Source organism: Sarcophilus harrisii, chromosome 3 (genome assembly GCF_902635505.1).
Source record: "Sarcophilus harrisii chromosome 3, mSarHar1.11, whole genome shotgun sequence".
NCBI classification, from domain to species: Eukaryota; Metazoa; Chordata; class Mammalia; order Dasyuromorphia; family Dasyuridae; genus Sarcophilus; species Sarcophilus harrisii.
Genome location: NC_045428.1, coordinates 547,325,219 through 547,352,275, shown reverse-complemented (window position 1 = coordinate 547,352,275; position 27,057 = coordinate 547,325,219). Strand labels below are relative to the sequence as shown.

At 42.9% G+C, this 27,057-nt stretch overlaps 1 protein-coding gene and 1 pseudogene across 3 annotated transcripts; both read left to right on the top strand.

Annotated features, from left to right (window-relative positions):
• The first annotated feature begins 2,017 nt into the window (after positions 1 to 2,017).
• Positions 2,018 to 6,264, top strand: LOC100930084 (annotated as a pseudogene).
• On the top strand, positions 6,123 to 27,057 carry AK2 (adenylate kinase 2). Of its 3 annotated transcripts, XM_031962308.1 has the most exons (9): positions 8,709 to 8,841; positions 9,726 to 9,881; positions 14,998 to 15,123; positions 18,137 to 18,247; positions 18,388 to 18,482; positions 22,653 to 22,725; positions 23,389 to 23,584; positions 25,656 to 25,710; positions 26,136 to 27,057. In XM_031962308.1, the coding sequence occupies exons 3-8, from the start codon at positions 15,049 to 15,051 to the stop codon at positions 25,682 to 25,684; spliced, it is 579 nt and encodes a 192-aa protein (XP_031818168.1). In that variant the 5' UTR covers positions 8,709 to 8,841; positions 9,726 to 9,881; positions 14,998 to 15,048; the 3' UTR covers positions 25,685 to 25,710; positions 26,136 to 27,057. The 3 variants fall into 3 exon arrangements, with proteins under 3 accessions (XP_031818167.1, XP_031818168.1, XP_031818169.1); XM_031962307.1 differs by lacking the exons at positions 8,709 to 8,841; positions 9,726 to 9,881 and adding an exon at positions 6,123 to 6,444; XM_031962309.1 differs by lacking the exon at positions 9,726 to 9,881 and having other exon boundaries at positions 8,722 to 8,841.

Below are 27,057 nucleotides of genomic sequence, written 5' to 3'. Positions count from 1 at the left end.
CTTAACCCCAATCACTTCAGCAAAAAAGAAATTAAGAAAGAAAGAAAAAGAAAAACGAAAAGAAAGGGTTCCTGAAACCAAAACATTTGAAAACCACCAATCTAACCTAATATTATCATTTGACGAATTAACACATAGAAGCAGGAAAGTACTTGCCCAAGATCACCAGGAAACTAGTGGCCAGGAGCTAAGCCTAGAACTCAGATTCTCTAACTCCATATCAGTGAGTCTACAAGCATTTATTAAGTGCTCACTATGCATCAGGTTTTGGATCAAGTATGGAGAATATTTAGAAAAGTAAACCCAGTCCCATCCTCCAGAGAGCTTGCAATCCAATGAGGGAGAAAACATTTAAATAAATACAAGATATATAAAGGGAAAAAAAGGAAGGTAATATGAGAGAAGAGATTAAAAGATGCAGGAGATGGGGAAAGGCTTCCTAGAGACTCTGCTTTAGGGAAGAATTTGCAAAAAGAGCTAGAAGCATCATAAGATTAGAATATTTAAAGATCATCTATCCTTCTTCATGATCTCCCCATTTTTCAGAGGACAACACAGGAAACTGTGGTTGGCCCCACGTTCACCAAGCTGAGATTCATGCCCTTCTTTTCTGCTCACCACCTCTATTTTTTTCCCATTGCCCTAACCAGATTTCCTCTGTGGTTTAGCTTGGATTGCCTAAATACAATAGCTGCTTTAATTCTCTAGCCCCCTTTTTCCAAGACTGTATGATATACTCCTAAGAAAGCTTTTTCTACAATCAGACAAGCCTTAATGCTGTCACTCACTGCATTTGCAACTTGGGCCAAATCCCTTCTGTTTGAAACTCATTTTCCTCATCTGCATAATGAGGACATTGGATCTCTAAAACCCTCATATTATGAGATTATGTGTTCCAGTGGTCAAAACCACTTAGCAGCTTGGCCACCTTTCAGTCCCAGGACACTCATCTTCCCCTGGTCCATGCCTTATCCATTGAATGATCCCTCTGTTCTATTTCCTACCCCATTTAATAGAGCCCTCAACTCTGTCCTTTCACTATTCAATCTCTAAACACAGATAACTTCCTTGAGAGTGATGTTTGCCCTTCTTATTTGAAGATCATCATGATGTGGGAATCAAGAGTGTTCAACTATGACTGATCAGCCCAATATGAGTTCAGAAAGCTTTACCACAGGTGGCCACAAATAGTCCATTTAAACATTTGGGAGGGAAATGTCTACATTTGTGCATCTCATGTTTCTTTTGAGCTACTGCAATTCTGCTTTGCTCATACAGCACAGAGTAGTCGTTTCATGTGAACATGCTATGCTTGGAGGTTCTGCCAGCATCTCCAGAGTCTCACAATTGATACTCAAGTTCTTCAGAGAGCTCTTGAGATATCCTTGTATCGCTTCTTTTGATCTCTGTGTGAGTGCTTGCTTTGTGTGAGCTCTACATAAAATATTTTAGCCAAATGTGCATACAGCTATGCTCTCTGCAGTAGAGTTTGAATGTTCAAACTGGGAAACGATTAAAAACCCTGAATGCAAAAGCCCCCGAAGTCCCCATTCCCCCTCCAGATTGCCCTTTTCTCCCATTATTAGGGAGAGTCCAGACTTGCATTCTAATCATGGAACTCTAACCCAGAAATAAAAGAATACAAGTAATAAACTCTTAATTCAAAGCCATCTTCACCTTTAAAAGAAGTACGAGAAGTGTTGGGATATAGCAGGGGACAGCACCTGTAAGTTTTGAGCCATCTATTGCTCTATTTGTTATTATAAAGTCTCAAGTCACAATTAAAAATATAGTTTAAGGCTATATTCTCATGGGAGCATTTTCCCTCAGTTAATTCCACACACCCTCTATTTCTTCTTCTTCTTTTTTTTATAACTTTTAATTGACAGAACCCATGCCTGGGTAATTTTTTTACAACATTATCCCTTGCACTCACTTCTGTTTCGATTTTTCCCCTCTCTCCCTCCACCCCCTCCCCTAGATGGCAAGCAGTCCTATATATGTTAACTATGTTGCAGTATATCCTAGATACAATATATGTGTGCAACACCCTCTATTTCTAAGGAAAATAGAGTAGACACCCTAATTCTGTCTTTGCTCCCTTTGAGATGGCAGAGGTTCAGACTCCAGCCCAACATGAGTATCATGGACTTCAATATGAAGAAGCTGCAGCTGACATGGACACTTTCCTCAGCCATTCATGCAGTTCACAGAAGAAAAGTTTGATCAGGCAGAGATTTAAGCTCTTTGAGAACAAAGCTGAATGCACCAACCAATGGACAGGAAAAATTATGAGGCAAGCAGAGGTACTATTGCAGCCAAATTCTAATGCTAGAATAGAAGATTTTGTTTATGAGAAGTTGAACAGAAAAGTCCCAAGAATTCTTGAGGCAATACATGACTGACACAGGGAATGAATTTGGTCCAAGGAATTGCTTGCATAATGCCCTCAGCAAATGTGGAGAAACACAAAAACAATTGGAAAAGCAGACAGAGAGCTGATTCAAACACTGACAATAAACTTTCTTATCCCTTTAAGAAACTTTATAGGAGATTATAAAACAATTGCTAAAAGAAAAAAAAAAAAAAAAGAAATTACTGCAAAATGTAAGACTTGACTTGGATACAGCAAAGACCAGACTGAAAAAGGCAAAAATTGCAGAGTCTAGAGCATTATATGAATGGGAATTAAGAAAAACTGAGCAGAACCAGAACATTGTACACAGTAACCGCAACATTATGCAATGATCAACTATGACAGACTTTGCTCTTTTTAGCAATACAGTGATCCAAGACAATTCCAAAAGACTCATAATGGAAAATGCCATCCACATCCAGAGAAAGAACTCTGGAGTCTGAATGCAGATCAAAACACACTATTTTCACTTGTTTTAAATGTTTTTGTTCTTTCTTTTTCATGCTTTTTCCCTTTTGTTCTGATTCATCTTTCACAAGACTATGGAAATATGGAAATATGTTCAACATGATTGTATATGTATAGCTTATATAGGATTGCTTGGTGTCTTTGGAAGGTGGGGCAGGAAGGAGAAAAATTTGGAGCTCAAAAATCTTATGAAAGTAGATTAAACTTTGTGGATTAGATTTACACATCCCAAAGGACTGACTAAAAGATATAATTTGAGAACAGAATAAAAATCTCCTAGGTTAGTAATGGAGTAGTTTATCACACTGTCCAAGTAATGTTGGATAAATCACATGTAATTGGGGGGGGGGGGAAGAAAATAGTATTAAGTGAAGAATAACTCAGAGTAAATTTGATAGATTCTTTCTGGAAGGGATCAACAGTACACATGCACACCACCTTTTTCGCTTCCTAAATGACTTATGGAAAAAAGAAGACTTACTACATTCATGTTACCAGTATATGTTGGACTACAGAAACAACTTGGAAGTTTCCATCTGCCTCAATATCAAACAAGTCTTCCACAACTTATGTGTAAGTGCCCTCCACTTCCTCCTCATCAGCAGTTACCACGAGGCATTGCCTTTAACAAGTAACACAGTTGTTTCTCCTGCCCTCAGTGACTTGACGGAATCCTGCAAATAGTAGTGAATTATCACTTCTCACAGATGAGGTGATCACAGCATACAGTATGGTTACCATGGATTCATCCTAGCTGATAGGTGAAAGGGGAAATCAAAAGGTCAAAGTCCCAATTACTTACTTTGAACTGCTCAGCTAAACAGTGGGCCTCTATATAGACTACCAGTTATGAGACAATATTTATATATAATGGACTACAGAAAGCAAGTTTGTGTCCTCCATGTTAATATCCTAAGAGACTCAGAACCTCCCTACCAGCCATCAGAACTAGGCTTTTCTGCCAATAATATTTTGTGGTGAATTTTTCACTGATTCAGATTTGATGTTCAGAGCTTTTTACTTTATACCCTAAATATTTCCTTAAAGGATTCTATTTCTATTGAAGTTTTCATTAAGAAGTGGATTCTACTTTTAAGTAAACTAAATCAAAAGCAGATCTGTTTTCTACTGAATTTTTCACTGATTCAGATTTGATGTTCAGAGCTTTTTACTTTATGCCCTAAATATTTCCTTAAAGGATTCTGTTTCTATTAAAGTTTTCATTAAGAAGTGGATCCTATGCGGGAAATCTGGGACATTGATGCATTGTTGGTGGGGTTGTGAACGAATCCAACCATTTTGGAGAGTAGTTTGGAACTATGCTCAAAAAGTTATCAAACTGTGCATACCCTTTGATCCAGCAGTGTTACTACTGGGATTATATCCCAAAGAGATTATAAAGAAGGGAAAGGGACCTGTATGTGCACGAATGTTTGTGGCAGCCCTTTTTGTAGTGGCTAAAAACTGGAAACTGAATGGATGTCCATCAGTTGGAGAATGGCTGAATAAATTGTGGTATATGAAAATTATGGAATATTACTGTTCTGTAAGAAATGACCCAACAGGATGATTTCAGAAAGGCCTGGAGAGACTTACACGAACTGATGCTGAGTGAAATGAGCAGGACCAGGAGATCATTATATACTTCAACAACAATACTATATGATGACCAGTTCTGATGGACCAGGCCATCCTCAGCAACGAGATCAACCAAATCATTTCTAATGGAGCAGTAATGAACTGAACTAGCTATGCCCAGAAAAAAGAACTCTGGGAGATGACTAAAAACCATTACATTGAATTCCCAATCCCTATATTTATGCACACCTGCATTTTTTATTTCCTTCACAAGCTAATTGTACAATATTTCAGAGTCTGATTCTTTTTGTACAGCAAAATAACGTTTTGGTCATGTATACTTATTGTGTATCTAATTTATATTTTAATATATTTAACATCTACTGGTCATCCTGCCATCTAGGGGAGGGGGTGTGTGTGTGGGGGGGTAAGAGGTGAAAAATTGGAACAAGAGGTTTGGCAATTGTTAATGCTGTAAAGTTACCCGTGCATATAACCTGTAAATAAAGGCTATTAAATAAAAAAAAAAAAAATTAAAAAAAAAAAGAAGTGGATCCTACTTTGAAGTAAACTAAATCAAAAGCAGAAGATCTGAATCTTTCACTCACATCAAGTTTCTTCCTTTATATAAAATAACTTTACTGTGAATTGAAAAGAAATGTGTATGACCAAACTTCAGGCCCCCAAATCCTGCTTCTCCAGAAAATAAAATTTCCCTCCTAAGCAACATAGGGATTATACGTGGCTCAAAGGGTAACAGAATAGCCATTTCCAGCCTCTTCTCCACTTTCTTCATCCATTCTTCTCCAAGGCTTTGGCGCTCGATGAATGTCCTTTTCCGTTTTAGAACTTGACGCGGAGACTGCTGGGAGAAATTTTAATTATTACATAATCCTATCCGCCAGCAGGATTGCCCTCTGGGAGCGCTGCCTGCATGGAGCGCTGACCTTTGCTCTGGACATGTGGTAGATGAAACTTTCACATACCAAAGGGAATGCCAGCGTGGTCGGAAGACACAGCGTAAAAGTCTCCCAGGACGGTAACATAGTAGCTCCATGTGACCTCGGAGAAACCACCTGAAACTGACTTCAACAACCGCTTTTCAGGTTTAATTTGCACTGTGAGCACCGCCCTCCGCTATTCGGTTAAATCTGGATGATCAACAACGCCATAAATCAAGCTCTGATAGCGTTTGTCATTCCTGGTAGCACCTAACTCTCTGGCTGGGGGAACTGAAGGGTCTCCAGAAAGCTTTCAGCGATTGCTGGGCTTCTGTCAGCCCTTGGAGGCTTCTCGGCAAAGATGCTGGAAGGGATGACCGTTTCCTCCTCCGACTCATTGTGCAAGCGAGGAAACTGAGGCACACGGGGCGAAGGGCTCGCCCGGGGCACACAACTAGTAACGTTCGGAGATGGGATTAGAATTCAGGTGAGCGTTCTCTTCCTGCCCCAAGCTAGGATCTATATTTAATCAAAATTCACGAGACTGCGACTGCGGGCGTCCCGACGTATTCTGCAGAAATGGGGATTCGAACTAGCAGACTATTACCTTACCTGGCCAGCAAATTCCCAGTCCTCCGCAAACCCCGCCTATTCCGAAAGCAGAGAGACCCCGCCCCTTCTCGAAGTCTTCTCCAATCACAAAGGAAGCCTTCCACCGGGGCGCGCTTCATTGGCAAAGGGAAATGCCCGTCGCTGCTAGGGGGGTGGGCTATAGTCTTAATGGACGTCTCCCGGGCCCACCGGCAGCCCGAGGCGCGGGCGCATCACCGGTGTACGTGTCGGCGGCGTAGCGTAACGTAACGTAGCGTGCGTGGCGGGACCAGGCTGCTAGAGGTCTCGGAAGCACCGTGTTGGGGTCGAGGCGGCGAGCGAGGGACAATGGCGCCCAGCGTGGCCACGGCGCCGGAGCCGAAGCAGAGCCCGCCCAGGGGCATCCGCGCCGTGCTGCTGGGCCCGCCCGGCGCCGGCAAGGGCACGCAGGTGAGCGGCCGGGCCGGGGCGGGCCCAAGGTCAGCCGGGGCGGGGGTGAGGCGGCCTCGAGCCCGGGGTCGGAGTCGGAGTAACGGAGTTTGTGGCGGAGCGCGGAGCCCGGCCGCCGGAGGGAGGCGTGAGGTCAGGGCGTGAGAGCCGCCCCGGCTCCCGCTCGTACGGTTGAGAAAACGGACCCAGCTGGTCAGTGTCTGAGGGAGCATTCGAACCCAGACCCTCCTGATTCCAAGCCCGTCCCTTCTGCACCGAGATAGGTGACAGTCTGGAAACGTGTGGAATATTCCCAAAATTGGATTTTTAAACGCAACCAAGTCCGTGAAAACGTGGTTAATGGTTTTAAAGAGCCTCTGCGTCAGAATATTTTTGCGAGGGGGGAGGGAGGGGAGAGACTGAGCTTCCTCTCTAGCGAGGGTCCACGAGAGGGGGTCCTCTGGGAAGGTGGAGGAGCAGGTGCGGAACCCAGGCTAGAGACCAAGGCCGTCTGGATTTAGAAACGCTTGCATGGCCCTGAGAGGTAGCAGGAAAGGAAAGACCGAGTCGGCCTTTGAAGGCTGGTGAGGGCCAGGAGAAACACCATCATGACATACTCTAGGAAGGGTCAGACACTCACCCTTTGCTTGAAGCTCTCCAGGGAAAGGGATCCCCCCACTCGGTGTCCTGTTAGACAGTCGGGAGAACTGTCCAACCTAAATTTGCCTTTTTGCACTTCTCCTTCAGGTTGAATAAAGAAAGTGGTTAAGAGTCAGGAGGAGAAATAGTGTCTCTACTAAGGGAGGGGAGATAGGAGAGAACAAGGGATCATCGACAATGTCACAACTGGCTTTGATATTCATACTACTCCTCTTCAGATAGTCCACATTCTAGCAAAATTGGACTACTCTCTCCCTCCCCTGTTGTTAACCTTCCTCCTGTCTCCTTGCCTTTGCCCCTGTTCTAATTGATTCTTTTCTCTGCCTTCCTCATCTCTGTTGAAATCTCCTTTCTTTAAGGGCCAATTCAGGTGTTGTCTTTTTAAATGAAGTCTCAAATGAGGTAATGTATGTAACACGTCTTACAAACCTGGAAATGCTGTGTAAATGTCAACTTTCACTTTTATTAAAATGATTCACTTCCTCCGCTCTTTAAGGAATTTGTCTCCTTTGTGTCCTTCATTAGTTAGGTGTAGCTATCAGTTTTCCTCTCTATTAGATTGTTAACGTCTCAAGAGCAAAGTTTGTACTGTGAGTGTATGCTGTGCGTTGTACACAATAGTCTCTTAATAAAGTGTTTGCTGAATGTAAAGAGAATAAGAACAGAATCAACCAAAAAAAAAAAACTGTTGAATTGGAAGTTTCAGGTCTTGGAGAGGGTGTTTTTAGTAGTGTGGTAGAAAATGGAAAAGTATATTGGCCGTATTGAAAAGAAAGCAAGTTGTGGGAAATTGTAGTTATGGTTATAGATGGCTTCTTCAGGAAGTTTGCCAGTAAAAAGTAGAAAGTTGAGACAATGAATGGTTAAAAGGGAAGTCTTATAACAGTGGGGAAAGCTGAGCACATGTGAAGGAAGCTGGGTAATTGTTGGCCTTGGCCAAATCACTATGACTCAAGGGCCTTCTTTGCAAAATAGGAGTTGGGGAGAACTTGGTTGTGCAACTGAGTAATTTCTGATTCTAATCTTCAAACTCTCTAAGTCTCTATTATTCATTACCCAGGTTAAAGCATCTGGGGACATGAGGACTCTGAGTCTCTTGAACTAGGTTTTCCTAAGAACTCTGAGCCCTGATTAAAGTGTGGGTCTTGGGGACTGATCCGTGCCCCCCTTAACTAGGATCATTAAATTTTTAGAGTTGGAAAAGATCTTCCAGATCACCTAGTCCAATTTTCTTCATTTTTGAATTCCTTAAGAGCAAGATTCACATTAAGCATTGAATAATTATTTGTCAAATAAGGCAGACAGTGTTGGAAGGATGGAGAGTATAAGGATGAATAGGGTAGATTTGTTGATAGAACATAATGTTCACTGGCCTCTTGATATACTTAGTGTAAGAATAGAATGTTGCCTTATCATATCCTTAACTGCCCTTTTGGAAGACTTAGGCTCGACCACTTACTTCACTGACCATAAGATTCTGTTTGAGAGTCTCAGATGTTGACATATCCCTACCCTTCAAACACTGGTTTAGAAACCTGAGGTCTGAAGGCTCATTATTGTAATGGGTGGTAGGAGCAGGGTGCATATAAATCAGTGGTTTCTTATTTAGGCTTTTTTCTTGCCAGTATTTTCAGAAATTGCTATAAGACTGAACTCACAGAAGAATATTTTAAGATTTGTAATAGTTTCCTGAGAGAGAGAACTGAATCCTTTGAGACTCCAAGAAGTTGAGTCACATACCCCAAAATCATAGAGCCAGTAAGTATTCAAGGCAGGTTTGAAACCCAGATTTCATGCCTTTCAAGTCCATCCCCCTCTCTCCTACACCCAAGAGGTCAAATACATGGTTCTTAAGCTTGATGTGGCTGAGGACCCTCCTCAGCAATAACCTAACAAATGGATGCAGTAATAGCATCTCTTTATCCTAAAACAAAATCATTAGAATTTCAAAAATCAAAAAAAATCTCATCTTACTAATCTAAATATACACAGAGAAGGAAACTGAAACTTAATATTTAAGTCTCCTAGTGCTGAACTGGCAGAAGTTTTATGATTGTTATAAATATGAAATCTAGTTTTAAAATTGCAAGTATTTCACTACAGATATTCAGAGTTCAATCATGTCTTTTATGACCACATTTGGCAAATTTCCTTCTCCAGCTCATTGTACAGATGAGAAACTGAGGCAAACGGGAGGGGGAGGGGGTGCTTTTCCCACGGTCCCATGACGAGTGAGTGTTGAGGTTATATTTGAACTTGAAATGAGTCTTCTTGACTCCAGGCCCAGCCATCTAAGTGCCATGCACTATGGTACCATCTAGCTGCCCTATTACAACTATAAACTTTCTCCAAAGGTGTCCCATATAAAACCTGAGTTATCCTGCTTTAACAAGCATAGCAATCTTATGTAGTTGATGGATTCTTTCCCCTTCAGCTTAAAGTGGTACGTGGATTTGCCAAAAGTTCCTTGTTGCTGTTGGGGTTCTCCCAGTTCTGTCCCAGATAGCTCTGGACCACAAGAATAGCTATTGTCCCCACCCTCGATTGCCCAAATTTTATAGTAAAAACTTTTCTTTGTTTTTTGTTTTTTTTTTCCACTGCATCCACTAAAGTCCTGTTCCAATTTCTAATTGTGGTTAAAGGTGCTCCTAGCTCACTAGGTGGGACTTAATGTCTCACCAGAAGATTATAGATTTAGAGCTAGAAGAGATCTTCCAGTTCAACTGCTCTGGCCTTGTTACACAGATAAAGAAACTAAGACCCAGAAAAGCTGTGGCTCGTCCAAGATCACCCAGATAGTAAGTAGCAGAGCTGGCTTTGAGTACAGAACTGATGTTGGGCTGTATGCCCGTCCTCCAAGGACCAGCCCTCATGAATGTGGAGAGGCTTATCACCAGCTTGGCTGCAGAGCAAAGGACTTTTCAACTGCAGAAGTTCTCAGATACCATCTTGAGTCACCAAAGGATTGTGAGCGGTGGCAGTGACAGTGTCCACTATGATAAAATCCTGATTCCAGAGCGAGGGGAGGTGAAAGTGCATATTTCACATGTGTGTACTTTACATAAGTTCTCATGGCCACAAAGTTGTCATTAAAGTTAGAATATATGATAAATACATAAGCACAGCCTTTATTCTAAGCAAGTCTGTATTCAGACCAGTACACTTAAGTATGCTTATATTGTTAAAGTAACTTGGTTGAAAAATCTCCAGGATATCTAAGTTTGTTTTATTAAATAAAACAACTTCACCAGCTTATTTTCGTGATAGTCTTTTCCTTCTAATGATATCTTGAGCTTGCGTGACACTTTGGCTATCATTCCTGGCCTAGTTTCATCCCTCTAACAACCCCTGGAGGTAGGGAGGAAAGAGATTATTATTATCCTTCTTTTACAGATAAGAGAACTGAGACTCTGGCCTAAAAAAAATGAGATCCCTACCCAACGGCTCCTCAACTAGAAGGGAGGGACACATGTAGCCAGGATTAGGGTCAGACCTCCCTCACTTTCACCACGATACCTGCCTTAAAGAAGATTCCTGTGAGAACCCTGAGAGGGAGGGAGTGGGATGCATGGAATTATCCTCTATTTTCAAATGAGGAGGGGAGGAATCTTCTCCATGACCATAGAGTGTAGGAGCCAAGATTCAGAATCAGGGCCCACAATTCCCAAGTATACTTCATGTTCCACACCAAATTATCATTGAAATGGAGTCAAAATAGTCTTTATTAAACTACGGCATATTTAATCTCCTGATAGCTTTCTTTGTAACTATCTGCTTTGTAAATCAGGTAATTCGTTTTTCTGACATACATATTAGAAAAAAAAATTTGGAAAGCATTAAAGGGAATTTCTCTTATATATCCTAGAAATGCAACCAATTCCATTTATGAGTTACAAATATAGTGCTATTTCAAGCAATTGTGTTCTTGATAGGACTAATTATTAAGCATTTATGTATCCATGCAATATCGGCGATACAAAAGCACAAAACTGCCCTTGACATACTCTGATTAGGGAAATCATACATAGATGCATAAGGATAAATAACTGTAATTTTAGTATATGCTAACAGCCATATAAATAACTTGGCCATTCTTCAATATCCATTTCATGTAGCCTCTCTGGGAATTTTTCTTCTTTATCCCAACACTAACATGGTTTTTTTATATCTCTCATTCATGTTCTCCTGGCTGCCTTTTTAGATTGTGACCCTGAGGCTAGAGACTGTTTTGTTCTTTCTTATCTTCTTCCTTAACACTTGATATGCTGAAGGGGAAACCCGAGTGAATAAGGGGGAGGAAGAGAGAGATAATAGAGTGTGAAGCAAGATGAGAAGAAGTGATTTGTGGAACTGGAATATGAAAAGAACTGATGCTGAGGCAGGAAGGAGGACCAGTTAGTTTGGGGGCAACAGTGGGTGTAAGAGTTATAGGAAATTAAAAAAAAAAAAAAACTGGATTTGCATTCATGAAACTTAGATTTGAATGCTGGTTTGCCTGTGTCATCTTGAACAAGTCCCTTTCAATTCAAAAGCCTCTGTTTTAATAAGTTTAGAAGGGGAGAGGCAAATTATGGAAAGTCTTGTATGCTGGGCCAAGGAAATTTATACTTTGCTTTGGGGAGTGAGAAGCTGTGGAAGGCTTTTGATAGATAGCATGGTACGTACTTTAGGAAGATTTTGTATTGATATAGAGGGAAGAGAAATTAAATGTAGGATTATACTTTCAGAGACTTAATTTAACAGTAGTTTAAGCATGAGGTTAAAAGGACCTAAAGTCTTGGTAAGTGGAAAGGAAAAGGTCCATGGAAGCAAGATTACTGAGAGTTGCATTCAGTCTTCCTGACTAATCATTTGGGAGATTTTTTGGTTTTGTTTTTGCAAGGGTTAAGTGACTTGCCTAGGGTCACATAAAACAAGGGGATTGGATTAAATGCTCTCTGAGGGCCTTTCCAACTCCAAAACTGATCAGTTTCCATCAGACATTTTCATTAGGTCCCCCAACCCTCCTTTTCAAGGTCTGTTATTGGCCTGCCAGCTTGGCACTCATCCCCTTGGAACATAGCATTGACAGTTGGTTCTAGCCGTGCTTTTGGGGGAGGGTAAAAATAGGAGAGTCGATTCAGTTGGGACAGTTCATTTCTGTGGTTTCTCTGCTTTTTCTGTCCCATGAGTAAGCGCTGCCTCTCCCTTGAGTTGATTCCAACAAATGAGAAGCTCGATTAACAGAACTTTGTCTTGTTTTAGTATAGGGTGTGGTAACAAACTCCTTTGGAGGATATGAGAGGCTTTCTCTTGCCCAATGATCCTAGCTTTTAGTTATTGCTCAGATTATTTTGTATTTTTAACATTTTAAAACCCAATTTTCATTTTCATTTTCATTACCCTGTTACCCTATTCATTTTCATTACCCTATTAACTGAAAGCTAGAATGACTAGCACCAATTTGTAATATGGATTTCAATTTATTTTATTGGGGTAAGGGGGAGCTGTAAGGTAGTGAGATATAGAAGAAAGGGTACTAGGACTTGGGTTTAAATCCTGGGACTGCCACTTACTGTCTTTATGGCCTTGACCACTCATCTTATTTACTCTGAGCCTGTTTTCTCATCAGTAAAGTGATGAGGTTGGATGAAATGAGCTCTGAATTTTATAAACCAAAGCATCAGCTCAAAGAATTAAGAAAGAACTGAATTTTATAAACCAGAGCATCAGCTCAAAGAACTGAAAAAACCTCCATAGTCCCAAATTCCATCACCTATGACTGAATGGAAGAATTTAGTTATTACTTACCTTCACATATTTTTCATCTGATAATTGTGTGGAAAGGAGATTAAATTTATTCTGTGAATTTAAGTCAATTTATAGGACTAATAATTGGAAGTTGTGAGATGAATGAAAAAAGCTGTTGGGTAGAATTGACCATCTTGGCAAAAGAAGGATCTCTCCATCAGGGCTCAGGGGCAGGCTAGATGACAAGAACAGCTTTGTGATGTTAGAAAAAAGATAACTATATGATAATGTGAGGGAAAGAAAGCAGATTAGCTTTATCAGGAGAAGCTTCACAAACTAAGAGATCAAATCTGAGAGGTTCCTTGAAGGGAGTCAAAGACTCTAGGAAGTAAAAGTAAAAAGATTCTGTGTTACAGCTAGGAGTGGATAAATCTGTTTACAGGTGGGAGAGCTCAAGTCCTAGAAACAGAAATACAGCTGGTACTTAAAAGTGTTTGAAGGTGAATATTGTGAAATTAGTCTGGAAAGATGGGCTACAAGTAGTCTGTGGAAGGATTCCAAAGGCTAAGCTGAAGAATGCATTTTATTTTAAAGGCAATAGGGAACCACTGCAAACATTTTTAGAGGAGTCATTTGTTTAGACCTAGAGGTTCACTAGATGGCCTTCAGATTTTGTGATCCTATAACCAGATGTTTTAATGTTTCATATGGTTCAATTAAATCATCTGTTCTGTTCAATATTTTTATAAGAACATAGTTACGTGGTGTAGTACTATCAGTAGCTAGCATTTAGAGTATCTGCTGTGTGACAGCCCCTGTATTAAACTCTTTACAAGTATTTTACTTGTTCCTCAAGCACAGGGGGGGTGGGGTGGGGGAGTTTCTCGGGGTAGATGCTATTATTTTCACTACTTTATAGTTGAGGAAGCTGAAGGAAACAGAAGTTAAGTGACTTGTCCTGAGCCACACAGCTCATAAGTGTCAGGCAGGATTTGAATTTAGGTCTTCCTGGCTCTAACCACAAGGCCACATAGGTAGCTAGCTAGCTTTTCAGATTTGCCAATGGCACTAAACTAGAAAGGATAAGTAATGAGTTAAATGCTCCAAAGAGACAGTGGAAATAAATTCAAGACTAATAAAATAAATTTAGTAGGGATAAATGTAAAGGCCTGCCCTTGAACAGCTGGTTCTTTAATCCAAATGGCAGCTGAAGGAGGTAGAGTTAGATAGTGTTTTTGAGAGGAAAGACTTGGTTTTAATTAATTACAGCCAGTTTATTATGAATCGGTAGTGTGATATAGTAACCCAAAAAAGCTGGTGCAGACCCATTCCCAAGGAGATTATTGTCCCTTTGTCATGGGCCTGGTCTGACCACATCTGCAGCAATGAGGAACATGTTGACACTGCATTTTAGGAAGAATAATGACAAACCTGAAGCAGTTGGGGGTGGGGGAGGGACAGGTTGGCAAGGGAATTTAAAGCTGTCAGATGAGAGTTGATTGAGTGAATTGGGGACAATTCCCTTGAAGAAATTGGGGGGAGGGGGGTTGAACTCTCTTCAGTTGAAAAGCTGTCTAGGGGCAGGGAGATTAACTTATTCTCATTGGCCTCAGAGAATAGAACTGAGATCAGTTTGAAGTTGAAGAGGCAGATTTCAGTTAAATTGAAGGGAAAATGTCCTCAAATGAGAGTAGCCCCCAAAAAATGCCTCATCTGTCTGTGACACTCTCCTCCTTGCTCCTAAAGATCTGCCTCCCTTCATGGAAAAGCTTAACGACTCCCTGAGATACTATAGAGAAGCTGCCTCCCTGCCTCAGATTCTTTTTGAATCAGCTGATCCCTAAGGTTTCCCTTTTGAGATTTTGTGATTTTCCCCATCTACCTGCTAAGCCATGACATTTCCTTTTTCAAGCTTCTTCCTGTAGAATAGTGGCTTCCTAAGCAGAGACCTAGGTTCAAATCCTGCCTCCACTACTTCGTAGTGATTTTGGAGAAATTATTATTAACCTTCGGCCTTCTTTTACTTATCTCTATGAGGCATCTGGATGTCCTACCATTAGGTTTATCTAGTTAGATGTTCCTTCTGGAACGTGAAATAGTATCCAGTCTGAGAAAGTTCCCTCCTGCATATTGTTGTCTAAAGCGTCTTGATTTTTTCTCTTCCTCCTGCTCTCCCCCTCGCAGGCTCCCAAGCTGGCTGAAAGTTACTGTGTTTGCCATTTGGCTACAGGGGACATGCTGAGAGCCATGGTAGCTTCCGGTTCAGAGCTGGGCCAGAGACTCAAGAAGACAATGGATGCTGGAAAGCTGGTAGGTTTGGTGGGCTTGTGGGCTTGACAAACAGCTGGGTTTGTGACACTTTTGCTTTGATTAGTTCCGCTTTTTTTGAGAAACTACATATTCAATGAGTAACTTTAAAGTTCCATGGATGAGAGATCTTGTTTCTATACCTCGAAGAGATCCTTGATTTTTGTTGTCGTCCCCCCACTACCCCCCAGTCCCCTTGGCACATGAAGTGAGGTTGACTTCATGACCTGAATAGGTGCCACTTCTGTGGAACTGGCCCCTGGCTTCCCCAACAACTGTCTCTTGTCCCAAATTGGTTTGCATTTATTGATAATCTGTGCATAATTCCCCCAATAGACTGCAAGCTCTTTGAAGGGGAAGATAATTTTGTTTTTGTCTCTAGATTGATCACTTAGTCATCAAACTCTTGGTGGCAAGCCTCAGACTTCTGGTGGCAAGCCTCAGACTCTTGGCTAGGCTGGTGAGCTGTAGGACAGTACTTTACTGAGCCCATATTTAAAACTTGCCCTCCTTGGTGAAAGAGGAGATTCTTTGCCTCATTTCTTACCTAGCCTTAATACTGAATGGGTGCAGTTCAGTCAAGCTGAGACCTGTGGAAGACTTTAGCTCAAAGAGACCAAGGGCTCCCATTGCATCCATCTCCAGTCCTGATGTATATCTGGCCACTGAACCCAGATAGCTCCAGATAGGAAAGTGAGGCAGATGGCCTCCTTCACTTAAATCCAATTCGCTTGCATGTCCTCTTGGAGAAAAAGACAAACAACAATTGGGTAAAACCTGCCAGAGCTTGTACTGTATCAGCATAGCCTTCTAGAGACCAGGGTGACCTTCAGATTGTGATAACATGAGTTAGGTCCTTTGCAAAGATTCATTTTCAATTTGTGCTAAAATTTTTACTTCAAGTCATTGGATATACAAGTCTGAAAAGAATACTAAATTACGTCCCATCTCAGCCCCTCTCATTTCGAATAGGAAAAAGTATGAGAGGTTGTTACGCAGCATTTCATTCCTAGTATGTCACTTAATTAAAACTTGTTTTCCTGCCTTAAGTCCAGCATTCCTCTTGATGTCTGGTTTAGTCTTTCAGTAACATGATCTCTTATAATGGATTTTAAAGGATTTGTGGTTCAATTAAAGGTTAGCAAGCATTTTTTAACAATCTGCCATGTGGAAGATATAAGTATGACAATGATTATTCCAAGACTAGGACGCTGGGAGATTTGTTTATTTATTTACCCCTTGTTTCTAGTAAATTTTGACTTTGTAGAATATTGGATGGAGGCATTTTAGAGATTTCCCTTTTCCTGAAAAAAAGAACACTTAGTGACTCAACCATTGAGTGTTATCATCTGTGGCCCCAGCAAACAGGAGGAGGTCAAGCTAGAAGGAATTAAAAGGAAACAGATTTTGACTTAATCAGATAGCTAGAGTGGGCCTTTGAAGACTTAGGTACTAGGCTTGCCTAAGGTTACACAGGTAGTCCTAATCAGACTCAAGATTCTAAGAAGGTACCTTTGACCCCAAATCTAGTACCCTTTCAGAAGTCCTCCAAGAAATAACTTGTTATCAATCCGAGCTGACAGCAGAACGGGCTTCCTGGGAAGCATTGACACACCTCCAGCACTTGAAGTGTGAATTCAGGTCAAGACTGGATAACTCTTTGTTGGGATTGTAAAGGATGGTGCCTCAGATGAGGGAGTTTTTGCTAGGTGATGGCCAAGGTCCCTTCTAACTCAAAATACTGTGCTTGCTACATTATCACTTCCCTTTGAAACAAGCGGTACCCAAGAGTTTTTAATATTGATTTGGGCTCTTTTTTTTCTTTCTCCTAACTCTGCCTCTTGTTTGTACGGCCTTGAGTCACGTTGGAAGGCCATTGTGGACTTTGGTGCTTAATAGAAGGGCCTTTGGGGATATGGCAGCAGTGCTTATCTCTAGTTTTCCCTTACTTTCCACGCTTGTACTTTGCCCTTGAGTTGAACTGATCCTGGCAGATCAGAGTATCAGCTGGCAGACTAGCAGCCCCTTTGTGGCAGTTAAGAAAAGTGTCATGGAACAACTTTTCTTATGCAGACCTGCTTAAATTTAGGATCTCCAATTGATTTAAATTTTGGTGAAATGTTTTTTGGGGATGGTTTTTTCCATCTCCCCATAAAATAGTGGCAGAGTTCCTCATGTCTGCATGTGAATTCTTGCTCTGTGGCTACTACCTGTATAGCCTTGGACAGCTCACTTCAGGAAACGATTATTCAGCTTGTTTTCTTTGTAATCGTATTTTTTGAAAGGGAGGAAACTCGATGATTTCTAAACTGCCATGTTACCTTCATTACCACACTTATTCACATGAGTATTCCTTGTTTCCTGCCTTTCGGCCCACATTTTTGTGAAACCCACAGCTCTAGGCTGACCTATAAGGCATCAAGTCCCTCCCAGCCCAGCAGACTCTGGGACCAGAAGTGGAAAGACCCAAAGCGCAAAAATTAGAGACCTGGCATGGCATGGCCGGCCCTGGAGGTGGGAAGGTGTGTACCTCATGAGGTTCAGACAGAACTACAGAGAGTTGGATCTGTCAGAGAAACTCACTTCTGTTTTCTCAGTTTTATTCTGAGCTCTTTGAGGAACACTAAGGTCAAGGATGTTGGGTAAATGTTTAATAATTGGGCCTGAAGCACTTGAGTGCCCTCCCCCACCCAGGGCAGCTCATCTCTGCTTCCCCTTCCCTTCCAGGGCTCCTTGCCCTTGTTGGCTACCCCCAGCGGAGTCAGGAATCCTTGCCCCATCCCTCCCCTTATGTCCACTTCCCTTTTCCCAGTGGCAGTGGGCCAGGTTCCCTCTTTGTAATGCCCCAAGAATTCCTGGGCTTTGTAGTAATGGTGCACCTGAAGCCTCTTTAAGTATTGACCCCTCCAGTCAGAGTGTGAGCCAAGAACTGTCTTCTCCTTTTACTCTTTGCTTGCTTAGCACCGTGAGTGTTTTAACCCTATCAGCAAAGTGTCATTTCTTCTTTGGCTTTCAGGTGAGTGACGATATGGTCGTGGAACTGATTGAGAAGAACTTAGATAGCCCTCCTTGCAAGAACGGCTTTCTCTTAGATGGCTTCCCTCGGACAGTGAGACAGGCGGAGATGGTAGGTGGATTCGTTTTGTGGCCCCGGAGTGGGAGGAAGGCCTGCTGGCACGTTTAACATTCCAGCTTTTTCTGAAGAGAAGAGGGCTCAGGTCACAGCCCCAGAGGATTAAGTGCAGTTTCACCCTTACTCTCTTGCAGCTCGATGACCTCATGGACAAGAGGAAAGAAAAACTAGATTCAGTCATTGAGTTCAGTATCGCCGACTCTCTGCTTATCCGGAGAATCACAGGAAGGTATTCACTTTCCCTGCCCCCCACCCTTCCCTATTTAATTCCCCCAATCCCTGCTTGCAGACCTCTCTTTGTGAGTCCTTAGCAAGGTGCAGTAGAGCACAGCCCCCCTTGAAGACTATTGTTGGAACAAGAAGTTCTGCTCCATCTTGCTTTTGTCCTGAGAGTACAGAGATTTGCTGAGCTGGTTTCAACCTGTGAAAATGACCATACTTGTAGTCCTGCTCTGGGTTTCATTTATGAGGTCAGGGAAAGAGGAGTCGAAGGATGGGGGGAATCAGGGACTGCTCTAGTTCCAGCCTAGGTGTCAGTTAGAGAAATGGGGCCTTTGTGCTCCCAGCCCTGGCTCTCTCCAATCCCTAAGTTGACTCTTAGGAAGTCAGGATTTCTTAGTGTCCTGTTATAGTAATAGAGGTCTGGCATGTCAAGGGGATTTCTGTGGATGCTACAAGAACCTCAGAGATGGAATGTGGGTCAAATGAGTAGATTTGAGCCAGGAGTTGCTCAGGCAGGGGAAGGAATGGCAGGCAGCTGGGGGTAGGACAGATTGTCTTTGGGTAGAGAGTAGTGCCGAAGAATTATCCATAAGAGGGTAGGCCCCTCTTAATTGACCCAGAAGCGAGAATCTGGTCTTGGCCAGGGCTTATTGCAAAATAGCCCCGCTGAGGCAGGAGTAGTTCTAGCTGGAGATGATAGATTGGTTCCTGATGGAAGGGTGGGGAGTGGATCAAGAAATCGAGTCCTAATTTGCTAATTAGGCAATCCTAAAGTGGTAGGGAAAGATCCCAGTAGTGAAGCAACTGTACCAATTAAAACCCTTTCAAAGAATTTCCAGGTGTGGTCTGTATAGTATACTACACTTGTATTTTTAATTATCTTTAAGATGTTTCTTGTCTTATTTCACCAACTATTTCTTGTAAACTTTTATAAACCAGGAGCTAAGTTTGATATAACTTTGTAAATCCAGTGCTTAGCATCATGTATTTTTAGTAGATATGGTATTTGTTGGCTGGCCCCTAGACCAAAAAGAAGTGAAACTGAAGGCTTCATTAAGGACTGCAGTTTTAATGGGAGGTAAAAACTAGGAAAAAACAACTCCAATGAGAAAAGAGCTTTTGTTTCAAACAATCTACAAGCATTAATTGTCTCCTATGTGCCCAGCACTATGCTAAACATCACAGAGAATATAGAAGCAAAAGACAGTATGCTTGCCCCACACTCCAAAGAGAAACAGTGCACATACTCTTAACAAGCAGACATGAAGTCCTTTTTGTTGAGAGCCCAGTGCAAGCTAGGCTCCTGTGGGACACTGATTTCTAGAGCTTGAGCTTCAATCACACGACAGCCAGAACAAGCCCGGGCTTCCTAACCCAAACAGCAATAGAAGCTATGGGAGGGGACTCTCCCAGCCTGAACCTTGGCCTTGCTCACACCCCATCAGTGAACATCCTCCAGAACATCGGAATATAACTGGCATCAAATTATCAGTGATATGAAGCATTGTAAAATACTAGCTTATGCTACAGACTTTCCAAAAAATCTTTTGTCTGTGGATCATTCCCTAACACAGGACACTTAATAGACACTAAGTCAATAACTGTTTGAATTGAATCCCAACCTTCCTGTAGTGTAGAGAGTATAAATATTATTATGTGGACTTTGTAGGTAAGGATACTGAGGTTCAGGCAGATTAAGGAACACTTCCAAAGTCACACAAGAAGTATCACAGCAGAATTTCGGAGAAAAAACCAGGAGGACTTGGAGATCAGGAAGCTGAGAGCTTGGGGGGGGGATGGAGAGCCACAGAGGACTAGCTTCCTCTCCTGGACAACTGAATAAATGGGGACCCTTGGAGCTCATTTAATCCAATTATCTCGTTTCACAGCAGGCTAGCCCTTGTCTGGGAATTGTCTGAGTCAAGTTTGGGACATAAGTTTTCTGATCCCAGTTCAGTGATCTTCTCTTGTCCAACCAATTGGATGGAGGTGGGCCAGAAACAAGGTTCCCTCTGCACAGAGGGAACATACACACATTTGGGCCTTGTTGGCAGTTTGAGGTGACCAGAGACAGCCTGAGAGGGAAATGTCCCTTCTTGGACAATAGGAAATCTAGGACTGAAACGCTAATAAATGCAAAATGGAAGTTAGAGACTTGGGCGTTGCCCTGTTGAAAGTTCTGAGTGACTATTTAAACAAAAAGCGTAGTAGCAGCAGGGAGATTACTCTGTCAGTATTGAATCTGTACTCGTGGTATCATTTCTTCATTTGGCACTTGTTATCAAAAACCATGCGACATGAATTCTTGGTCGGGTTGGCGTTTTCCCCTCTGCTGTGCAGTGAGTATCCCCTTGTAGAGAAAGAGAAATTGAAGGGTCAGAAGGCCTTCCTGTGAGGGTGTCCCTGGGCATGGAATTGGAGCTATACTCTCAGTCTTACAGCGGTGAATGTCACAAAAAGCTGCTCTGGCCAGCCTCTGAAAGGCCTGGGAGCGGCCTTAGTCTGAGCCCACACCAGCAGAGCCTCAGAGCCTGTGCCTGCAGGGAGGAGTCCAGCCAGCCGTGTGCCCAAGGCATTGGGAGTGAGGAACTGCCTGGGGCTATTCCTGCTCCAGCTGGGCCTCTCCAGGGCATAAACCTTGCCAGGGGAAGGCCAGCCATTAATAATGGAGGGTGAAATTGGGAAGGGTCTTAGAAAGATCTGGTTCAGCTTCCCCACTCTGCAGCTGGAGTAATTGGAACCCAAAGGATTTGGGTACTTGAAGGATCACAGACAGTGGCAGAGCTGAGGCTCAGACCACAGGGCACTGCACTAGTGGCTCTGCTGCACTTAGCTCACTCCCCAGAAATGTGTGAGGGAGAGTCCTTCCTGACCTGGGGAATGCCATTGAGCTGGGGAGAGAAAGGGGGGTGTCTTGTTTTGCTCTCTGGGTACTATTGTCCATCAGGAGCCTTCTATTCACCTGCCCCCAGCTTCTCAGCCTTACTCTGAAGAATACTCATGACACCCACCCCAGGTACCTGTCTGACCTGCTAATGGAACTGTTGACAAAGGAAGCCATTGATTTGGATTGTAATAGAGGAAGCAATTAATTCTTCGTGTCAGGAAGAACCTTGGTAGTTGTTAACAAAACAAGTACAAATGTAGATTTGTTTTCTAATCTATGTTTCTATGATAAAAAATGCAAATTGAGCCAAAAAGAAAAAGTTTTCCTTAAATGTAAAGTTTCAAAGACAGCTTGGTCAAATTTCTTTATTTTTTAAAATTGCTTTTTTTTTCTTGTTATACTTGTTTGTTAATTTTTTTAAATGCGTATTTATGAATTGAGAGAGAAAAATCAGAACAAATGGAAAAAAACAGAACAAAAAGAAAAAATAAACATATGTTGATTTTCATTCAGTCTCCATAGTTCTCTCTCTGGATGCAAATAAGTGTTTTATATCCAAATTTATTGGAAGGGATTGCCTTGCATCATTGAACCACTGAGAAGAAACAAGTCATTTAAACTTGATCATCACACAGTCTTGCTGTCAAACTTTGTACAATGTATTACTGGTTCTGCTTGTTTTGCTCAGCAACGGTTCATGTAACTCTTTCCAGGCCTTTCTAAAATCAGCTTGTACTTCTTTTTTAAATCTTGTTTATATAAGTTAGTTTTGTTTGTGCAAAAACTTTTTCATGTAAAGTAATCAAAGTAGTCCATTTTGCATTTTATTATGTTGCCAAATTTCTTAAAAAATAATAATAAAACCTTGAGGATTACTGTTTTTGAGACGTGAGAAGATCATTGATTTTAGAAGTAAAAGGAACTTTTGTGGTTTTTAAGTCCATTCCTTTTATTTTACAGATGAGAAAACTGGGATACAGTTTACAGTAGGTGACTAGAGTAGATTTGAGCCCAATCTTCCTAACTCTAATGCCCCATCCACTCTGATATGGCTGCTTTTCAGTGTGTTTCTTGTAACATCTTTTCAGTTCAGGCTGTGTTACTATTATTATCTTTAGAATTACTGTTTACATTTTTCATCCAAAGGGTATTCTTTTTTTTTTTTTTTTTTTTTGTTCGTTTAAATACATGTTCTCAGAAAGTTTGCTAAATTATCTAAGGTTATTTTTTAATTACATCCAGGGACCAAGGGTGTTTTTGGTTTTTGATTGTTCATTTAACATTTTTCAGGCTGATCCATCCTGCAAGTGGCCGCTCCTACCATGAAGAATTCAACCCCCCGAAGCAGCACATGAAGGATGATGTATGTAGATTAGTGGGGATAGTTTCCTGGTTTTCTTTTAAATGCCTGGAAATACTTTGTGCCTGAAGTTTTTCCTGAACCTTCCCTAGAAAAGAAGGTTAAGATAGGTATAAGATTGGAGAGTTCAAAGAAAGGAAGAACAATGTAGAAATGAAGACTCCTGAGAGAGCTAGAAGCATCCTTGGAAGTTAACAATCTTGAATTGACCTTTACATTTGGAAAATACAATGTTTTGAGTTTAACCTTGTGGAGCAGTAGATTCTAGACCCGGGGAGCATTCATGCAATTCCTCGATCCTCCCATACCTGGTACATAAGCTCCTGGTGGTCAGAGATAGCCTTATTTGTAGGCAGATTTCCTGAACCAGGTTGGTCTTGCTCAAAAAATTAGCAGAGGGGATCTAAAGATGTGAAGGAGAGCTAGCCTCTGGGCTTGCGGGGGCAAGCTTAGAGAGCATGCATTCGGCTCCCTTGTTCTCAGATGAGGAGGTAGAGGACTCATCCTATATCATACAGGTAATGAGGAGGAGGGCCAGGGCTTTGGGGTCCGCGATTTTCCATTATGATGTTATGAAGAAGAACATAAGGACAAGAATCACAGGGGGCATGGGAATCAGTTTGCATTGCAGGTCTGTCTTGCTTACTGCCTTCTTCCTGTTCCCAGATCACTGGGGAGCCCTTGATTCGACGTTCCGATGATAACGAAGCTGCTTTGCAAACCCGCCTGAAGGCCTACCACTCCCAGACAACCCCCCTGGTGAAGTACTACAGTAAAAGAGGGATCCATTCGGCAGTGGATGCGTCTCAGTCCCCAGATGTGGTGTTTGCCAGCATCCTGGCAGCCTTCTCCAAAGCAACATGTAAAGATGTGATTATATTTATCTAGGGGTCTGTTCCCACGGGGGACCGCTTGATCCTCCTTCTGTCTGCTTGGGGGAGAGTTCAGAGTGAGGCTCAGCCCTGCCAGGAAGACACAGTGTTCGAGCTCTTAATTAAATAAGCACTTGACCATTTCTTCGGCATTTGTACCTGTGCACAACTGTCATGTCATCCATTTCTATGTGGTGGTTCTCACGTGTGTATGTGTGAGTGAGCGGGGGAAAGAGAGAGTGTGTTTTGTTTGGCCAGAGGAGAAGACCTTTAGAACATCCTTGGTCTGAGTATTGTCTGCTGAGCCAGTGACGGTTCTGAACCACCCAGGGGATAGAGCCCCAGCCCTGAAGTCGGGAGGACCTGAGTTCAAATCTTGCCTCAGACACTTAACACTTCCTAGCTATATAACTCGGGGCCAGGCACCCCCAATTACCTGGCATTGGGGGGGGGGGGGAGGGAATACAAAGGACCATCTTGTCCAGCCCCTTTGTGTAAGTCAACTGAGGCCCTGAGAGAGAGATTGGCTTACACAGAGCTAGGGTTATCATGGCCCAAACCTGAGATCACAATAGACGGGACATCCCACCTAATCCTGCCCTCTCCATTTTCTGAATGAACCTGCTGACACAGAAGTTCTGAAAGCCAGCGAAAGCATGTGACTGTCATAGAGGCTGCTGTGGGGCCAGCCAAGAACCAAGAGTCCTGAGTCAGACTGTCTGCATGTGGTGGCCAGGGACCGCAGGTAGAATTGTAACCAGGAGGAGCTAGAGCGGGTGAGGGAACCTCGGAGCTCGTGGCACTCCTGTCACTTGCCCATAGAGACACAAGGTTAAGTGCACGGCTGTGACTGGAACTCGAGGCTCCCGCCTGGGCGACTCCCATTTTATCTGGTAACAATCTTACTCCAAAAGGCCTCTTCTCTGTGAGGCAATAAGACAGTGGCACTTGTATAGGAGCTATTCTGTTTTGGTGACTGATTGTGAGAAAACCTAGATGAAGTGATTGATCCTTTCACTTCAAAGCAGCCCCCTTTCCCGTGATGGCAGGAAATGCGGACTCCTCACTGAGCCAGCCTCTTTCCTTCTGAAGCTCTAGACTTCCCATCTTGGGCTTGTTTCATTTGAAATAATGAACTCTGCTGTGAGACCTAGAAAAGGCAGGCTCTGGAAAACCCATTTTCAGATCAGTAGTTGGAGCAGTGAATAACACTGGCTGTCCTTCCTCCATTTAGTCTGCTGATTCATGGCAACACGGCTTCAGTTCCCAGCCCTGAGGTCTTCCCTCTTTGTCTCTGGGTTCCCAGAAGGCTCTATCCTGTCACTTTGGCTAGTTGGCCCTCTTTGTCTGGTCTGAGTGTGCTGTGTGCCCCTTCCACGTCTCTTATCTGACTTTTGCTGTGAAGGATAAAATCCTCTCACTCAGAAGTGAAACAGCCTCACAATGTCTACTTACTGGAAAACACATGATTAGTAAGTTTACCCAAGGGACAAAAGTGAAAGCAAAACAGTTTTGACTAAAGAGACCTTGTTCCTCCCTCTTCCCTCAGCCCCCGCCAAGGGTCAGACTCCTGGCCAAAAGACCTTGGGCTCCTGTGCCTGGCTGGAAACAGCCATCCACGTGATTTCTCTAGCGGGCTGGCTGTGTCAGCGTCCCTGGGCAAGGCTTCTCTCCCCAGGCCCAGACAAGTGCACAGACCTTCAGGGACAGCTCTGGGTCCGCATGGGGAAGTCCAGACCATAGGGCTGTCAAGAACCCCAGACGAGCCAACCCACCACTTGCCGTGCCAGGACTGTGGGCCCTCACTTCACCTCACTTGCTCTCAGTTTCCTTGCCTGTAAAAATACTTGGTTTCCCTAGCTCAGGAGTAAAGAATTAGGGCCAGTTACTGGTTTTTTCTCTTCCCAGACAAAGCCCCATGAGGGTGCGGACCAGGTCCCGTCCCAACTTTGTATCTTCCCCAGGGTCTAGCATGATGCTCCCCAAGCATTATAGATGTTTGCCAAGCTACTTGTCATCTAGACCCAGAAGGGACCTCATCCCCACCCCTTTGTTTTGCAGGTGATAAAACTGAGGAACAGAGAAATTAAGGGACTCGCCTGAGACCACACAAGTAGTAAGTAGTGGGGCTGGGATCCCAAGCCCGCTCTTCTGGCCTCCCTTCTTCTACCACCTGCACACTGCCCACTGAACACATTAATGAGAGGGTGGAAGCTGGGAGGGCTCTCCACAGGGAGTCCAGCCCCTCTGTAACAGATGAGGAAATGGCCCAGAGCTGGGAAGTGGCTGTGGGAGTAAGTAGCCAAGTCAGCCTTGAGACCCCCTTGTGATTCCCCTTCCAGGAAGTAAACCGCCTCTGGAAGGAATCCTAAAACTCCGAGTTGGGTTTTCCTTGTTTTTTACCCTCGCCTAGTGGGGAGCACATGGGTTACCCCTGGATGACGGGCAGCTTGGACCTGTGGGTCAGCCTCGTTCTGCTTTGCTTGGTTGTCTGACTTTTAATGCATTTTGTCTTCTCGTGTTTCCTTTTCTTTATTTCAGCCAAATGACTGCAGGCCAGGCAAGACCACACCATTGCTGACCAACTTCAGAGCAAGAGTCCAAGCTTTTAAAAGTGCTGGGCGGAGGGGAGGGGTTGGCGAGGAACAAGAAGGGATACAAATTGGGGGGCAATTGCTTTAGTGGGGTCGTTTTTCCCCATTCAAGTGGGAGTTTTATAAATAGTAGCTAGATGGGAGGGTATGTTGTGGGGAGAGGGTTGTACGTTTCTAAAGCTCCCAACGTGGAGGGTGTGGGAAAGAGGAGGAAGGCCTAGTATTAATTCTACAGGATCCCTTGGGCACAGTTACCTTTCATCCAGGAATGTGATTGTAATGGAAAAGCCATTGACCTAAGACCTCAGTTGTCATTTATGGACCTCTAAGCTTGCCAGATGGGGAGAGCAGTAACTCCCCTGTTGCCTCCTCTCTGTTCTGTACCTCATAACAGGGTAGGTTTTGGTTGCTGACCTTAACACCCCACATAATGTGACCAAATAACAATCCCCATGTTTGGTGAGGAATCTCTGTGAGAAGGGTGGCTGGACACCTTGTTTTATGGAACTCGTAAGAGTCAAGCCAGCTGATTCCTCCCGTTTTACTTACCTCTGATGTTGACTAACTCCATTAATCTCAAGGGAAAAGCCATTAAGTTGCTATCTGCAAGTGTGCATCCTCTATTCTTGCCTTCTTTCTACATACTGTAAAGAATCCCTTTTATTTCCTTTTTAAAAAAAAAAACCAACTTTGAAGATTGTCTCATTCCAAAGAAATTCCTTCCCCCTGCAACTCTTGAGGCTGAAACACAGCAGTCTTGTGGTGGTGTGTTTTGTTTTTTAAAAAACAAGGTGCCTTTTTCACCTTTAACTGACCAAATGCTGCTCTTTTTTGGCCCTGGAATCAATAAAATGTATTAATCATTTGTA

Coding starts and splice junctions, on each gene's coding strand:
- AK2 (XM_031962307.1), top strand. CDS start 6,343: ATGGCGCCCAGCGTGGCCACGGCGCCGGAGCCGAAGCAGAGCCCGCCC. Junction 15,124..18,136: donor CAATGGATGCTGGAAAGCTG/GTAGGTTTGGTG, acceptor TTTGGCTTTCAG/GTGAGTGACGATATGGTCGT. Junction 18,483..22,652: donor ATCCGGAGAATCACAGGAAG/GTATTCACTTTC, acceptor AACATTTTTCAG/GCTGATCCATCCTGCAAGTG.